This window comes from Amblyomma americanum, chromosome 7 (assembly GCF_052857255.1).
Source record: "Amblyomma americanum isolate KBUSLIRL-KWMA chromosome 7, ASM5285725v1, whole genome shotgun sequence".
Taxonomy (NCBI): Eukaryota; Metazoa; Arthropoda; class Arachnida; order Ixodida; family Ixodidae; genus Amblyomma; species Amblyomma americanum.
Genome location: NC_135503.1, coordinates 40,156,031 through 40,174,451, shown reverse-complemented (window position 1 = coordinate 40,174,451; position 18,421 = coordinate 40,156,031). Strand labels below are relative to the sequence as shown.

The window sequence follows — 18,421 nt, the reverse complement described above, 5'->3', positions numbered from 1 at the left end:
GAACACAAAATGACCTTGATTATGCTGGAGTGACTCGACGAGATTCTCTCCACTATTCTGAGTGACTGGGTATTACTCAAGGAAGTAGTGAAGAAGTATCCATGCTTTTCCAACGACCACATTTCGATGCGCATTTCTTTGGACCGCTGTAAAATGTTGTTTCGTGTGTGCTTTTAGTAGGAAATGAACGAATGCGCAGCCCATCACCCACGCAGCTTTTGCACGGATTATGTTTCGCGGAAAATTTTTCGCGGACTTTCAAATGAAATGCCTACAAAATCCTTAACACGCGCAATTTTATTTTGAAGTCCTACGCGGCTGTCCATGCCGTACGCTGGACCTGTCCTGGACAAGTCTCGGACGTATTGCGGACCCGAACAACGCCGATATCTGATTCTTAACATAGGGCTTGAACTAGAATAAAGTGCGTTCTTTTGACAGTCATCGAAACATTAAATGTGGCAATTTTTTCGCTTAAATTCACCAAACTTCTCAACCAGCTATTGTGTTATCTTACAACAGATTGTTTTCAGCCTTGCGCAATGCAGCAACGAGAAAATATTTTCCATCTTGTTCACAAAAAGAAACGTCCATGTGCGTTATTTTTTTAACTTCATTAAAGAGAGACAGTTGCAACCTACTGAATAATTTTGCGAAATAAAAGAATAGTATTGTGAGCCAGGAAGCGACCGCAACATTTTCATCCCGGCCGCGGCGGTAGAATTTCGATGGAGGCGAAATTCTAGAGGTCCGTGTACTGTGCGATGTCAGTGCACGTTAAAAAACCACAGGTGGTCGAAATTTTCGCAGCCCTCCACTACAGCATCCCTCATAGCCTGAGTTGCTTTGGGACGTTAAACTCCCATAAATCAAGCCAAACCAACATTTTTTTCATTGTTCCACATGTTGTTTTTATACCATCGAAAAGGAAAAGCTTGAAACTTCACACGTTTGCGCCCCTGAAGCGCGTGCACGTACAGAATGGCCGTGAGATTCTAGTTCATGTTTTATAAATATACTGACGCCGCAGGAAATCTAAATAGAATTGAACAAAGTGTCTGAAAAATTTTGACAAAAAATAGCAACAATCGCTTGGCGTGTCTTGAATCTTCGTGTGAGGCTTCTGTGCTCTAATTTTTTTTCTCGTCATCCAAGCTAAGTCGCTGCATAGACATTTTAAAAAAGCCACACATGTCATGAGGCACATAGCTTTTCATCAGTGCTACGAGGAACCAAAATAGAAAACAGCAGGAAGTTCAAATAGGGCGATTTAGATATAACCATAAAATTTCTTTACATACTTAAGTTTTCTTCCTTAACAATCAAAACAACAATTTTGTCACTGATTTCAAACAAGTAAAGGTTGGTAAAGGTATTATCGCAGTTCTAAACATCACAAGAACGAATTCGCCATCTTTTTTTTTCACTATCTCTTTTATTCTGCCTATTTTGTGCGACAGAAGGGAAATCCCTGAGCAGACGTTCCACAGGAGACCGCATACGAAATTCAGGAAACACACAGTTGATATGATATAAAAAGTTGACAAAGTTCTAATTCTTTCAAGCCGTCTTCCGCATGGTTGCCCTATCCGTTCTGTAAGGTTTCCACGATTTTCGTATTATACGCGTGAGATCACACGTTGTTCGTAACTATTACACATTTTATCTATGCGTCTTCCGACGACCGTATAAATCCTTATGTTCCATATGATTCCATTAAGATTCGTACGGAAAACGTATGAAATTATGGGCATCGTCACATGGAACGTTTCAGCTGGGACCGCGCCCCTCTGTCCTCAACAGCACCTCCATTGTCAGTCTTTTTCACATTAGAAAAGTAATCCATGTCCATTTTCGTTTATTGCAACACACCCAGCAACCATTCCAGCCAACTTGCTTCGTTCAGTGCTCGGACCCGTGAAGCAGCGGAGCGGAAAAGAGCCAGACGCGGTGGTCACACGCACAAAAACATCAGCCTAGCGAGGGAAGCTAAAACTAGCGCGGGCTCCCGAAGGGCTGCGCCCAGCTCTCGGAGCCCGTTAAACCACCTGTGCGCCCAGCCGAGACGCCGGCGGCGACAGGGCCGTTACGCGCAGTCAGCCTCGAAAACGTACTGAGCGGTGACAGCTCGATATTCGATCCCCACCCGGCACCTCGTTTCCCCCTCGGACTCCCTTTCTTCCCCCGAAGCCACAACTAATGGCTATTCCCTAACCGGCGCAGAAGGTGACGGCGCCGCCTCTTCCCCCTCTCCCCCAACCCTTCTCCTCGCCGCCGCGCCGACCGCGAAACGGGAAATGGGGAAAGGCTTTGCTCGCCTTGAGGGATCCCGCCGTCTGAGACATCTCGAGTATAAGCGCGCCTTCCGCGAACCCGGGGAGGTATCGAAGAAAGGACGAGAGGGAGTTTCGGGACGGGAGGAAAGCATTGAGGGATTGTAGGCTGGTGGCACGGCACGAAGCTTCCAATAGTCATTATCTTCAGAGCTATGGGCGAGCGACGCGCTGCGGTCGGGCTATAGTTTGTCCTTTATGCGGGGATCAAAGAAGCCCGCCGCTCCTGTCCGAGGGAGTGGGATCGCATTTCATTCTTTTTATTTTTGTTTTATACACCGTTTTTCTACGCTCTTGTGCCGAGTTCTTTGAGTCTCCGGATCTGATATCGAACGCATGAAACTTTTCTGCTCTGGGAGCCTTGCTTTAGGCAGCCACTTGTCTCTCTTCTCGGCGCTTCTTCTCGGTTGTATAGCTCCTTAACCGCGTTCTTATTCGAAACGTGGGCGCTGGAGCGATCGAAATAACGTTCTCTCTTCATTACATCTTCTGGCAGTTTTTTGTATTTCCCTGGGTCAGACACTTGTCCTCCGTAGGTTTCCTGTCGTTTCCCTGTGTTGCTTTCGTAACCATCCCAGGACACGAACCAGAAGTATTGGGAAAGAACAGCAGGCCTTCTCCAGATATTAAGAACATGGGCCCGGATCAGGCCCAATGTCTCCAATGATATGCGCTCGTCATCGTACAAAGGGATCAGTCGGACAGAAAGGGGCCATGCTAATTTCGCGGGTCGCCGCAGCACGATTCGCATAAACGCATACAAAGAAAACGACAAGCAGCATATGGAGCTAGTGTCATCTTCTACAAACACAATGCTTATTAGAATAAAAACGAGCCGCTGCTAGGCGGTTGGGCACAAGAATTCGGCAGTCGGAGATGACGAGAGTGCTGAAACCGAGCGAAATTACTCGGGTTCCGAAAAACAATAGAAAAAAATTTCTAAGGGAGTATGTTTATTTTTTTCTCTTTGGTGTGTTGAAATGCTCGTTCATATTCTGAAACCAGATTGTACTTTCCTTGCTACCATTTTGTTTCTGTTCCTCTGTGAGCTTCCCGGTATCTCTCCGTGGCTTTTTGCAGGTTTATGTTATTCTTTTCTTCGTTACTCCCAATTTGTCCTCGTGTCCTATTTTATAATACTCGCCATTTTTCTCTCATGTTCTGTTAATTTATTTTCCAGTCTGTTTCTTGGTATTAATTTTAATCTCCATTAAGTCTTCTCTTTGCTTCTGTTCCGATTCGGCGGACTTTCGCTGTTGTTTAAGGATTTCCAGCGCATTCTTAACTGAACCCAGGAAATGGCTGAATAAAATCCCGAGCCCTTTCATTCTCGCCAGTACCATATATCTGAACAATGTACGCTAGGGTCGCGTGAAATTGGCTGATTAATTCCAGGCGCTGTGGCAAATAAAAAAATTTAGTCATTCCGGTCGGCATAGCTAAAGTGTTTTCATTCGTAGAGGAAATTAACCACGAATGGCTTAGGAAACGCTTAACCACGGAGGCTGTGTAAAAACATTCCGCATGCTTTATCCAATACAAACAATACGAAGAAAACTCTAGCGTTTGTAGAAGACGTAATACTACAATGAGGAAGTTTGTTTTATAGCTGTAAGAATCACCGGAAGAATGAAATAGCCTAGGCATGGGCTGCTAACGTGGGCATAAAGCGGTGGATTGCTGGGCTGGTTCTTCGCCCTTGTAATTTTTGTAAATTTTAGAAAACGAGTTTCTGTCTCAGCGCACCCGCTGCTGCTTCATATTTTATGCTTTTGCTTCAACATAATAAAAGAATGCGTGTTTGCGCATTAGTGCATTTGTTACTTGTTCGGAACAGTTATAACTATTTGACTCAGCCCCTCATTCGTTGCGAATGCTGTACAAACATTTTCAATGCGTTCATAAACAAACCATAGGCGCTGCTTGCGAGCTGAAAGGCCTGCAAAAAATCCAAAAAGTGCATGGGGTCAAATTTCTAAGGCAAACATTTCCTCTCTAAGAATCACGTACATAAATGGTACTGACGGCCTTTTCTGCGAAAAGTCTTTATCCCTTCGCCGCATTGTAACAACATTCGTGAACAAAACCTCCACCTCATTTCTGAGTAGACCCTGGTAACGGCGTCGCAAGCAAGCAACTTCACCAGCCACTCATTCTCGCTGTTAATGGGTCTTTGAGAGAAAACGCACCTCTAGAAGCCATTTATTGCCAGGTCTGAAACTGCTAAGAAAAAAAAAATGGCTGCGGCTTAGCTCAGCTAACCCTGGTTATGGAAGCGCAAGCTTGCTTAACCACTCAGTTCGTTGTGCGTTTCGCCCAGCGAGAACTCACTTCCAGCGGCTCACCAGTCTCCGCAACGGCTGCTTATTCCAAGCCTCGTTGCTGTCTTGTTTCGGCATCTTTCCATCGCCGTTAAGCCGCGCGAAGCTCGCCCTCTTCACCTGTTTCGACTGGCCGTTTAGCGCGTTTACGCTCCCTGCCGATAGCTAAATCTCTCTCACTGCTGGCAATGTCGACCGGATGATCAGACTCGGCCCGACGCCTGCGAGAACCCACTCTCGAGGTCGTCGCGGCACCGGCTGACTTGCTTCGTCCATAGCGAGACACTCGATAGGCAGCGCGCAGCGCCCGCGGCGACGGCGGAGCCAGCGTCTGCAGCTGCTGCAAGTCACGTGGTATGTCACGTGGTTACTTACGCATTTCCGCTCCTCCTGTTCAAGGTCATTTGTGCAGACACAGCGAAGTCGGCGCCTGCTAGGCTGGTGAAGCTTTCGCTTTAAAAATTGCAAGACGCGTCTGCGTGAAACGTATCGTTTTATTGCCTCCTTTTCTCATCACGTGTTTTTGTTTTAATCTTGTTTCCTTCTGCTAGATACACGTGACGTGCTTCGGACATAAATGTTTGCTAATAAGCGTGTGTCCGGCAGCTCTTTCTCGTGCTGTGCAGTTAGATGAAACAGTGTATAACCGCCCTATCAGACTGCTGATTTGTCGTTTTTTTTTTTGCCTTAGATTCATTCCTCCTATGTGGAGGACCTTGCCGTATCCAGCTACTAATAAGTTCATTTAAAGCTGTCTTATCTCCTCAGCCTTCCTGTGAATGCCATTTTGTTATGTCTTTTTTTTCACTCTAGACCGCCCCTATCCAATGAAATTACGGCTGGCACACGGGAACCTTTGACCGGAACGGGTGAGGGTAGCTTCCTGGCCCTACGGGGCTGGGATCAAGGAGCTCTCACCAATGTGGCGAGGGCTCCTTGTCACCGGGTGTATCACTTGCTAAGCCGTCGTCGTCGCTTCAGATGACGCGGCTGTTGCGACGCGCGTCCTTTGTTTCAATATTTCATCTCTCATATCTCTTAACTCTCCTACACTCTGCACGTGGCAGCAATTGTGGCTCAGCTTGAGCCAGTGGGCAGGCTCGTGCTTTTTCCTTTTCATTCTTCCTTCATTCGCAACAACAACTTCCGATCCCGATTGAGTCTGATCGTGTCTTATCGGTTTCAAGCACGCTTGATATGCAACACTGCCACACGGTCTCACTCAATCCTGATCGACGAGTTCGCCCGCTACATAGTTAGATGACGCTACGGGCACACGTAGTTGCATTGGTGGTGGCAAGAAAAAATGTGTTTTTATGATGTAAAAGTAAACAAAAAGATATTGCGCAGACCTGCCTACGGCTTAATTAAAAAGTTCGGCGAAAGCCGTTTTTGGACGAAAATCTCCGCTGAGGAGGTGGCTGCTTAGCGCTGACGCTTCCTTCACTCTCACTGCTGCACGGACTTCGTAGCGCGAACAGCGTCTGAGGAGGCCCGGAAGGTGGCTTGCTCCGGAGCCCCTGCCCGTAGGCGCACCTCTGGGCATCACCACAATCTTGTCGACTGATGATGACTACGCCAGGGAGAAGAGACGAGCAGACTGAGGTGTCAGCGCAACGAACTATTTATTGTATTATCTTCACTGGTAAAAATTTCTTTAGAGAGTTTATAGATTGTCCATATACTTCTGTCTATAAAGTCTATAGACACTAGAAAAACCCTAGGGAACAGTCCATAGGGAATAAAAATCCTATAGACAGTCTATAGACAATATATAGATTTATGGCTATACATATTTAGTAGATTTTTGTCTATAGGCAGTCTATAGACTATGAATAGAGAAAAAGAAACATCTATAGGAAGGAAATAGAGTCTATAACAAGTCTATAGACTATTTTGTAAGGGATTAATTGCGACAAGAAAAGAACTGAACAGCTCGGCGGTCGTCGACTCGATCATGATTGAAAGTGCCCGTATGATAGCAGTATAAGAATATGGCGCGCAGTTCAACGGCAGTCGTTGACTGAAAATTGCGAGAGGGGAAAAAAGATACTGTGCAGGAGAAGGAGGCTGAATAGAAATAAGTATCCGAGAAATGTAACATCTCATCTTATCTCCAGGCACACGTGAGTCACTATAAAAAAGAAATTACCAAAGGCACGACGTCGGATTCCCCACTGTTAGTCTCGCTGACTACAACCACCGTTTAATTTCCGTTCTGACTGCACGAAGGCGCTTCGTAGACCTGACTAGGAACATGTAAAGTGACACTTGTTGAGAACAATCCAAAATACACCTTGTCTTCCTTAAGCAACCTTATTTCCTGTAATGAAGAGCAAAACAGCCTGCGCGATCTACACATTCGCCGCTTGGGATCCGGTAGAAAAAAGACCGCAAGACCATACACTGCTCTTATCACGGCCATCTCATCCCCTACGCGCACCAGCTTATAACCTAAGAGGCCTGCATTTTTTTTCAGCACGTCAAGAAAAACGAGAAAGGCAATGAATACAGAGCAAAAAAAAAAAATCGAACTTCTACAGATGAGCTGGATATGCGCAAAGCGTAGGGAGCCAATAGCTGGCAGGGTGATTACTCCGAGCGGGCGTAAAGCATTTCCGGCCCGGAATTAAACGGACGGCACCGTCCACAAGCATCCCAATTACTCGATCAGCGCGCTTCTGGAAACTCCGGGCGTAGTGATACAATGCGAAAAAAGGAGCCTCGACAAGACGAAGGGACGCCTAGGCCACGGTCACCGAACAAATGAGCGACTCACAAACAGCCAACTACGCGCGTTGGAATGGAAGGAAGGGTGCAGTAAAAACGGAAGAGGAAGTAGCTACTAGAATGCAAGAGTGGTTGTTTTGTCGGAGCGCGCAAAAAAAAAAACGCTATTCTTTTCTTTACAACCGCCATACCGAAAGGAGGAAGCAGAGCGAGCAATGGAGAAGACGAATCAGGCAACTTGGAGGCGTGGTCGTTAACGCCAGAATAGCTTTAGGAGAGGGGTTGGGAGGAGAGTGCAGCTATGGTTGCTTCATTCTTTCTTTTTTTTATCCTTCTGTTCCCGTTTCTCCTTGGTTGCTCGCGATTTCGAAAAAGAAGCGTCTTGAACAACGTTATATCTCGCGTCAGGTACCCCTCGAAGCGTATACACGAAACGCAGCCTCCGCCCTCTGCTTCGCCCCGTTCTGTGCTTCGCAACAACAACAAAAGGAAAACAACAGTGAACAACAAAGACACTGCATCGCAGGGACGGCGCAGCAGCGACGAAAGTGGTCTTTATTTCCTGCCACCCCTGAGCACTCTATAAAACCTGGCCGCGAAAGCGTTCTACGCATGACCTCCGCCTCCTCCACCTCCGCACGTCTATGCGAGTTGTCGGCAGCGCCCGGGGCCAGTATACGATGCCTCTTGCTGGACACGAAGTAGAGGGAAGAATACAAGAAGGAGAAGGAAGAAGAAGAAGAAGCAATGAGGCATGGTCTTAAGGTGCGCGTGGCGGTGGTTGCGACCTTTAACGTGCGTGGCTGGCCGCTATACCGATGATACAGCCGACGTAAGAAGAGAAAAAAATAAAGACAGAAGCGGTTACAGCACCAGCGGCCACCCCATAGATGGGCTGTTTGTTATACGACGAAAGACGTGAGATACGTTCCCTTTATAGCCCGTGCTCCCGAAGAAGACTCCCGTGCTCGCTGGCTCACTGCACGCACACGCTCTCTTCGTTCACGCCTCGTAAAGAAGCGGCATTTCTTTGTACGAAGGCTGTAATACGTCCCTTTTTTTTCATGTGCTTCTTTTCTTTCGGTTTGCCGAACCTCGCGCTCTTATTACTGTTTCCACGACCTCAGCAGGCACTTTAACTAGTCTCTGGACACTGAAGCTCCGGTATAGGGGTGACGACGAAGTGAAAGAGGGGGAGAGATACATCCACTTCGGCTAGATCCCGGATGGGAGGCGTTGGCTGTGCTGCGAGGTGGCAGGGCGTGGGATTCAGAAGCTGTTTTCAGCGGCCCCCGTTACGATTTTATCGCTGCATAGCTGAGTCGTCTTTCTCTCTTTCTTCGCATAGTGCTTCAAGTGGTAGGCTGCGGGTGGTGGTCTCTCGCTTTGTTTACGAGCTGTTATACTATTACACGCTTCACGCCGTTTCTCGGGTCGCAGTATATTTTGAAGCCGGTCACCGCCTTAAAACATGTCTCTATAGATCACACGTGCCGGTTCTTTTTGTTTTCTTTTTTGCTTTGGTTTTTTCCCGCGATATCTGAGCACGCACACAACGTTGCAGTGCTTCAGTCTGAGTGACAGAGGCTCTGATATCGTCAAGTTCACTCGCTGTGGCTATACGGGCATGTTCAACAATGATCACGACATCATCAGCATCATCGAGAGCCAAGTTGCATCTACAGCAACACAAAAGGACTCTCCCCATGGCAACGCCGATCATGTTACAGACAGGGTTTATGGGATATTCGATGACGTCATTAAACAAGGTAAGCTGGTGGGCGAGTTGGTGACGATATTTCATGGCTATACAGCGCGACGAAAGGGACAATGAAGAAGGAAACAAACACGTATACGGACACAACACAATGCTGACTCACAACTGCGCTGCAGTCATGGAGTCATTAAACATTAAACATTAAACAGCAGTGCTTAGAGGGATCTTGCCGCAGCCTTGTTTTCTATCGCGATCTACATATGTTCGCGATTTGAAGTCGTTTATTTGTGTTGCTTTCTTTTGAAGTGACAATATAGTGGATAATTATGTTACACTAAGTAATAATTAAAATGCAAAAATGAATTGGCATTTAGAAAGTTGACCAAAGAAGGCCATTACTGACAGCATGAAAGATAGCGGCAAGAACACATAACACCCCCGTTTTCCTTGTAAATGGCATTCGCTACACGACTAAGTGTGCTGATCTTTAGTTCAATGAATTATAATCTCTGCTGAGCTAAGAGAGGCGGACACACCGCTAGCTCCGGCGATGAGGTCGGTATGGCCGTGTGCCACAACGTCCTCCAAGGAACGTTGTTGACATGATTGATTTTCCTTCATCGAATTTCATGACACACCAAGCGCGCGCGGCGTCACTTCATTCTAAGCTTTGCCGACAACTGAATCCCCAAAAGACGCATTTTCCTCGAGATGCGCGGATGGCGAAGAATAAATTGATACCAAGTAAACAGTAACCACGTTACACGTGTATCGAAAACCTTTCACTTTGAGTTTTTTCCGTGTTTTCTCTTTTAACAGAGCTAAAGAAAAATGACAAAACTACAGCTCATTTTCTCCATAAAAACGCAGCGGCGGTTGCGTTTCGATGGGGGCGAAACGCATAGGCGCCCGTGTGCTGTGCGATGTCAGTGCACGTTAAAGATCCCCAGGTGGTCGAAATTATTCCGGAGCCCTCCACTACGGCACCGCTTTCTTCCTTTCTCCTTTCACTCCATCTTTTATCCTTTCCCTTACGGCGCGGTTCAGGTGTCCAACGATATATGAGACAGATACTGCGCCATATCATTTCCCCCAAAACCAATTATTATTATTAATTATTATTATTAGCTCATTTTCTTCCTCGAGACCAGTTCAATGTTCTCATACTGCGATGCGCAGCTCAGAATGACGAAGAAGGTTAAGGTGTTGACGATGCGACATACGGCAGCTGTTATCATATGTATTGTATGAGTCCTGTGGGAAATGAAGCAAAAACACAAACGCCAAGAGAGTAGCTCCAAATAACTTCTTGGCTTTTGCGCCTACATTTTACTTCAAACTCTGGGCCTAACTGATAAAGAGTTCATCAGCTTCTAGAAAAAAAGAAGATTCCTTCAACATATGTCGTTAAGAACCCGTATTGCAACACTTTGTGCGGTGATCCAAAGCGCAGCGCAACATGCGTAGCCACGAATAGAACCGCTCGGCCAATATGCGGTCCCTTATAGATGACACATCAATTACTCTGCTTGATATAGCAAATACTCCACAACTTATTTTCCTGCGCTCCGTTTTACATATAAAGCTGTCTTTGCACTCATGGCTACCGTCATTGGTGTTGCGCATATAGAGCTACCTGCTCATTTTACACCGCCTTTCACTGAATACCAGGCTGCGTTTTCATTCAGGAGGCACACTGCTTGCTGAAGCATCGCGCAAATCTTTTACGCAATAAAAATTCTTAACGACGCCTTATTAAATCACGTGTTGGCAATACGATTGCATTAGAAGCTGGCTTTATGAGAAAAGATGTCACTTCCGGTCAGGTAACGTCACTTCAGGCCTCGTGATGTCAAGTCTCTCCACCCAATGGGTGAATTTTATGACTGACGAAACATTTCTTTTTCCCGATGAGGCTTTTAATTAATGTTATCGCGTCAAAAAAGAGGCGAAAGAATTAACAAGAAATGAACCCTCAAAGTTTTCCTGAAAGTCCTTTAGAAGTTTTCGTGTTCCTAAATTGCACATTGCAGTGAAGTTTATCATCAACAAATTACAGCGGAGAATATCCAAGCTCAACTGAGCATTGAACGCGTACTCTTGAACAGCGTACAAGCGCGCATTCACATGCGTGGCCACGTGGTTATGAGGAGGGTTATTTAAGGCTACTCATTTTTTGCCTAGTTGTTCCTAACGCTTTCTGTTTTCGTTAGACCCGTAATAAATTAAAACCTGCGCTTGCAATATTTTCACGTCAAAAGCATGCTGAAGTAGTACACTAACGCTGAATAAACGAATGGGCCAATCGAGTTCTAACAACTGCGCTAAGAAAGTGCGTGAACAATAAAAAAATTATCCACCGAAACCGCGCATTAAACAAGTGTCGCAAACGCCACGTACCGTGAGCCCTCATTAGGGCTTTGTGCTGGTTATCATACGCCAGGAAGAGTGAGAATCCGGCCGTCAGAGAGCGCGCGAAAGGTTGAAGATGGGGCAATGCAATCTGCCGCGCTTTATGCTCTGGACAGAGCGCCAGCTGCAACGACTGAGCGGCCAGCTGCTGCCTCCCGAGAGGGCCCGTTTCCCTCTCCCAGCCTCTTCCCCACCGAGCCAAGCACGTCCCGAGGCCCTGTGCTTGGCCTGTGCCAGGTAACTACGCAACTGCCCCTGAGACTCCGGTCCGCTAGGAGCACGTTCCGGGAACGAATGCTGGGAGGCAGCATGTGACCTCTTAATACACGTCTGCTTGAGAAGGGCATGAATTGACGGTGGCAATCGTTGCCTGGAGTCAAGCCTGTCATATTGGTTCATATGCAGGTGGTGAAAGATGAAGGGCTATGCACAAACGAGTTAAGGGTGCCTCAACACTCATTTGAGCGTGCTCGTGTGCGGGTGCACTTACGCACTTTTTCTCGGCAACCTCACGTATCTCATTACTTGTGACATCATTAAACACATCTTGAATGGCTACCCGCTCTCTGTTCATCCCCACTTCACCAATTCTCTTTCCCAATGTGGATAGAGAGCCTAGAGATGCATTGCTCCACCCGACCTCTCCATCTGTGAGTCCCCTTACAAAAATTTTTTAGACAGTCTATAGAATGTGTATAGACTTCTGTCTATTAAGTCTATAGACTCTCTATAGACAAACCCTATAGAATAGTCTGTAGGCATTGCAAATCCTATAGACAATTTATAGACAATGTATACATTTACAGCCACACAGTTTTAGTAGACTGTCTATAGACAGTCTATAGACGGCTATAGACTATGAGCAGACAAAAATAAATATTTTTAAGAAGGCAATATAGTCTATAAGAAGTCTATAGACTGTCTATAGGTCGTTTTTATAAGGGTCAACAACTTACAAAGACAAAAAAAAAGAAAAAAAATCTCAATGTGCGGTGACAAGCCCGAAGGACAACTGCTGCAAGCGCAACTATTCTATTGCTTGTTAATAACGAAAAATGGATAGAAATTATTTCTATACACAAAAATTTTCAACTTTCAAAGCATAAAATAGTATGGGGAGACAGGCATATCTACTGATTCGCGCACCTTTCCATGTGTCAGTCATTTCTTCGTACTTCTAAGCAGCGTGACGCGAACAAGTGAATATTTTCCAGCAAATCCAGTCGCAAGCCCTTCTTGTGTTTAACGGAATCACATCTGCGGGAGCTTACTCGCAGGTTAGGCTTAAGAGTACGTTAACCGCAGATTCTTTATATTTTATATTTCTCACTGAGTAATGTTGCGAGATCCTTTTTTTTTGCGCACTAAGCCACAAAAATGAAGACGAAGAATTTCATGTTGTATAAGACAAATAAGTCTCAGTAAGCTAAAGCTTTTTAAAGTCTCATGAATTCACAAATGCCTTCATGCAGTGGCAGTCTGTACTTTCTATAACGAGCTGCACTTCTATCATTTTTTCTCTGCATTTCCGCTTTGTTTCTTTGTTTCTTCGCTGCCTTCCCCGAAGCCTGGGCCAGCGCTCTGCTGCGCTTAAAAATTGGAGGCACACGATGGAAAGCTTTTGTGTCGATATTATTTTTCTAGGATGACGCTTACGGTGCCCACGCATCCGTCCATGACTCCCGTGTCTCTTTGAACCCAGTGGTAACGCGCTCATTATTATTAATTAGCGATGACTTGACGAAGAAGAACGGCCTCTGTGGTTATTATTCGACCCGTGCCATAAAGTAACCCTGTTCACTGTTGCGAAAAAGCGCGAGATCACAACGTAGCCGAACATGGTGGTGTCGGTGATCGTAAGCACAGCTGGTACGTCCCAGCCGACGGGATTTCCACATTACAGTTGATCCATTGCATCCTTTCTTAGCAATGTGGCACTCGCAAAATATACGGGGAAACGTCCATAAACATGAAAGAGGTTAACGGGCCCGTAGGGCAATTACTTAATTAATCAGTTTGCACTAACGTAAGAACAATAGTTGAATATCAAGCGTAACAATGATTGGGCTCATAACTTGTAATTTATGCGATTTCTAGAAGCAACTGACTATTTCACAGGGTTTCTTACTTAGGCGCCGCACTTCTCCGTTGAGTGCTGCTCGCAGAAAGATACCGATTTTTAGGCACGATTTTATTGGCTATGGGAATTCGAAAACAGGGGCTGGATCTCGAGTTCAGTTTTATTTTCGCAATTTATTGTTAAGTGCCATGGAACTCTAGCAAAGCTGATATCCGCAGCTCCTTAAACGTGCACTAAAAATGAGTCTGAACTGGTCTCTTTACCGCGGGAACTATATCTACACGTTCCGGGCATTCTTAGAAACTTCGAATTATTCTCCTGTGCAGCCGATTGCCCTAATTAAATCAGATTAAACGTCCCGGCTCCCGCCTTTTTTTTTTTTTTTTACTGAGTGCGCTGGGTAGGCGGAGTCAACCAACGCGTGGAGTGCCTTTCAGCCAGTCCAGTGGCGGCTTCGCTTTCGCTTTTATTTTGTTTTTTTATGCTTCTTTGAATAAACAGTTTCAGTCACAGACAGCATAGCCGCAAATTGGGCCCACGGAGATAAAAATACACGGGGACTCTTTGATTTACCTATCACTCCGCCGACGGCAGAGCGGCAAGCCGCCACGGGACTGGCTGACGCGTTGGTTGACTCCTGCCACCCAACACGTTGAGCTAAAAAAGAAGAACGCGGGAGCCGGGATGTTTAATCCGATTTAATTAGAGCAATCGGCCGCACAGTACAATTCGAAATTTCTAAGAATGCCCCGGAATGTGCAGATAGAGTTCCCTCGGTAAAAAGACGACTTCAGATTCCTCTTTAGTGCACCTTTAAGCGGTCGGGGCCATTCATGCCCACTTGTTTTATTTTTGCAGAATCCGATGATAAAGATAATTATGAATTTTTATGGTGCAAGGGCATCTACGGCCAAAGATCGCCATGGCACAAGGTGTTTTCGACTACTCAAGGTGGAGTCAAAGACACACTTTTCAAGCATTTTCAACGCAGATAAGCCGAGCACCTGGCCAGGGGGAAAGCTTGTACCCTTTATATCAACGTTTGGTACCCAGCGGCACTGGGGATCGAACCCCGCACCTCCCGCATGCGAGGCGGATGCTCAAGCCACGAGGCCTCCGCTGCGGTCTTGCAAAATCGGTCCATGCACTCTGAAACTTTCGAAATAAAAGCTCGCTTCCTGCCTACCTTCTTTCCCAGAACTTAGACCAGCCATAGGCGTAGTACTTCCCGCTCTAAACACACACGGCCATCTACGGAGCTCGAGCTCCTTTCGTATATGGGTCTCTGTTCAAACCAATGGGATTCGAGTTGAAGCAACTCACCCATCTTGGCCGCTCGGAAGCTGTTTCCCTTGGGTATGTGTTGGATGTCGAAGTTGAGCGTGATGTTGGGCAGCAGCGTGCGGTCCTTGTTGATGCGGATGACTGCGTACTTGAAGGCTAGCTCCATCGCCGAAGAGCGCTGGTCGTCGGTGAACAGCGCTCCTGCATCGGAAGAGGGAAGAATAAAGAAAGCTCGCTTAACACTTCAAATCGCGAACAGCCACACCAAGCCTTCAAGATACACATCAATACGTGCACGCTCAACATGCTGGCAAAGATTTCTGTTTGGCTACCAACGATGTTGAGTTCACTGCGTGTAATGCGCCCTTCCTCCATGCTCTCTACGCGACTGGTCCGGAGAAGAATACGCTCACCTTGATCAGGCGTGCGTAATAATTCCGGTCTTTTTTAGCGAGTGAGCACTAAAGCCCCAATCTTAAATTTAGTCGATGTTTGTCTGTCCGAAGCCTGTTTCCGTGACCTTGAGGTTGCTCGCGAAGAGCAACCTGTGTCTCACAAGTTTCACCAATGGCAGCACACCTACCATCGCAGGGCAGTAGGGCATCGTTTAACCGCTGCACAACCGTGCCAGGAGGGGTATGAGGACTCCCAGCGAACTATTAATGCAAAGAAGACAATCATCATTTCCGCACATATGTGGGCATTAACTCATTAACACTATCGCGTCATATTCTTAAGACGAAGCATAAATTCGATTTCGCCGATGTTTGTCTAAAGCCTGTCTGACCTTGAAAACGGTGCCTCGAACCGAAACCTGAGTAAAAACCGAAGTGCTAGCGCAACTAATTCGCATTTGGCCTAACTACGCCAAATGGTCTGCCGTTTTTTTCATGCCTCTTTGTGAGAGGATTTGTAAGTTTAATTGAAATGTGCACTCTACCACGTACGTATCCAACTGAATAACCACTGTAGGAGTTTGTTGCATGTTGATGAAGACATAGGCACTTGCACCTAGCACAGTGCACGAGAAAAAGGCGTAAGCAGACAAGAGTGGAACGCGAAAAAAGTTTTTTTTTTCAGAAAACACGGCCCTTGATTTCTTGATATAAAAAATTGTTAAGTTTACCATGGAATCATGCTGAAAGAAAAGTTTGAGTCACATCCAAGGACACATTTCAGCTCAGAACAGATAAAAAAAACGATCAAGAGAGAAACAGAATGAAAAAAGGGAGAAAAGTTAACTGGATACCAGCTTCATCTATTGTTTTTGTAGAGAAGGGCCCCTAAAAACAGGTTTAAAAAAACCTGGTAGCAAAATACCCACTCAAGATGAAAATGAATGCCTCAAGACTCATGCGGATGCCTCGTTTCCGAACTGTAAACAAGAAAATAGGTTGTCAACAAGAAACCCGCATTTGTTGCGAAGCGTCTACCAACATTCTGGGTTTGTTAGTGACTTGACATTTTGTTGCTGATTTACTACCTGCCACACCCTGTGCTTCTAGAAATAAATGCGTGAATGTAGTGTAGCATAAGATCGTTGCGCACAGATCCGAGTGCACCTTACCATAACCGACAGTCAGAAGGCGTTTATCAAAGCATTGATTGAATATGGCAACAAGTTATTTCTGTTTTCTGTTTTTAATTCGATTTTTAAATAAGGCATTAAAAATTATGACACTGAAAAAATCCTAAGCAAATCCCGCAAGAAGCGCTTTTAGACAATATGCGTAGATAGGCGACTATACACATCGCCTTCTGCTGGCGCTCCCATAACTCGACCAGCCACGTTGACTCGGTGGAGAAAACCGAACGTCTGCCTAGCTTTCGTGAAAGAAGGCTGTGCTTCGTGTGCAAGTTGAAATGCCGATGTACTGATTTACTATGCACTCAGCGAGTGAGGATACTGCGATGCGTGCGAGAACCAGGTATATTTTACTTCCTCGCTTTCTGTGCGAACATTTCCACAACACCTAACGCAATCCGAGCTATCATGTGTAAGCGCGCCAAGCTCCATCTGTCGCTTCCTGCACAGATGTTTCATAAAACTTCACAGACGATTTTTGGTCAAGTTATGATACGGACCAGACTATTCGTTTTGTGCGATCAAAATTACAAGACAAATTCGTGCGAGTATTAACTCTCCGGCAGTGCATAGTCGGTCAACGTAAACATGTCGAAACATACTTGAACGAAGAAATATATCAGGAAAATGTTCACAGCCGGCGTACGACGGTGTTGCTTAAGAGTCTATTTCGCCCGAAAGGCAATTGGTTTCAATAATTTGTCGCTAAATCACGGCGCTTCAGCTATAAATCTCGATTGCTCTGCCCGCGGTGTACTACAGTGCACTCAAAAACCCACGCGTTGATAATTGCTTAATTCTCAACGTGTTCAGTTCTTGAGTGTTTCACGTGTTCATTAATTTTTAAAAACACTAGCAAAGCTATCTTGACTCTGTAGATGTCGTGAGGTAGCAGGCACTGTTTCCCTCAAAAGGCGTCGATCACGCCTGTGCGTTTTGCGCGTTGATGCGTCTTTGTGATGAAATATATGCCAGATAACAATATTAAGGTGCGAAGGTTTTATTTTTCGAAACCGTTCAAACCTTGAAACCACCGAATTTTATCATCGATGCGGCAAGCGGAAACAATTCATCCCGCGGCAAAGCCATTCCGTTTTTGTCCGGCTTTGGGAATCACTCGATTAAGTATCGGAAACCGCCACAATATACGAAATTTACACATGCACACCGGGACCGGCATGTCAAGTAACTTCTGGGGGCTCTTTCTCCAGTCAAGAAGGGTTTTCATCGAAGCAGGGAAGGTCACGACTATGTCACAAGCAGAAATATCAAAAAGCAAAACTGTAGTTTTTCTTGCGATATTGCAAAATTGTAAAAAACATACACCTGCTTTCCTCTTGTAAATATTGATTGTGAACTGTTCAATGCCTACTGAACTGTTCCGAACTGTTCACATGCCTATCTACGCGAGATGCCTGGGATCGCATATACGCCGCATAAAAAAGGCACCACCGCAACGTCTTGCCTCATTGTGAACAAGGCTCCCGTGTGGGAGCCGAAACGTCATTCCATTTTAATTTTTGGTCGGTGCGACTCACTAGTATCATGTACCATCCCGACCAGACAGGATTCCGCCAGACCCATGACTGCAACATCAGAAACTGCGCCGGGCTCTGCAACGGTGAATTTTAGAAGTGCAGATGTGCATCTCACATTCAGGCAGATTCAATTACGCGGCTTTATCACATTTTGCTTCGTAAAGTGTGTCCTGTTCGTGACTAACCACGCTCGAAATTATTAGCTACTTTACCTAACTATACCGACTAAACTTCCACGTAGGAACACGTAAGTAAGTTCGTGTGGCTACGATTCTTTGGGTGAAAAGGTGTTGAAGGTGGCTTGTGGTTACACTGCTGTGCAAGCAACTGCGAGCGCCGGCGCCACGAAATTTTGCAGTAACACAGAAGCTGCTTCGAGTCAACGCATGTGTGCACATACACACAGCACACAGCAAACAGT

General features: G+C 45.8%; 1 protein-coding gene across 2 annotated transcripts in view; it reads right to left on the bottom strand.

The window, feature by feature from the left end:
• Window positions 1-18,421, bottom strand: part of LOC144098948 (glutamate receptor ionotropic, kainate 2) — a 338,155-nt gene that overhangs the window by 58,911 nt on the left and 260,823 nt on the right. For both annotated transcript variants that reach the window (XM_077631933.1, XM_077631934.1), the window contains exon 2: window positions 14,917-15,078. In XM_077631933.1, the coding sequence (XP_077488059.1) occupies window positions 14,917-15,078 (162 nt within the window). The remainder of the gene's footprint in view (window positions 1-14,916; window positions 15,079-18,421) is intronic.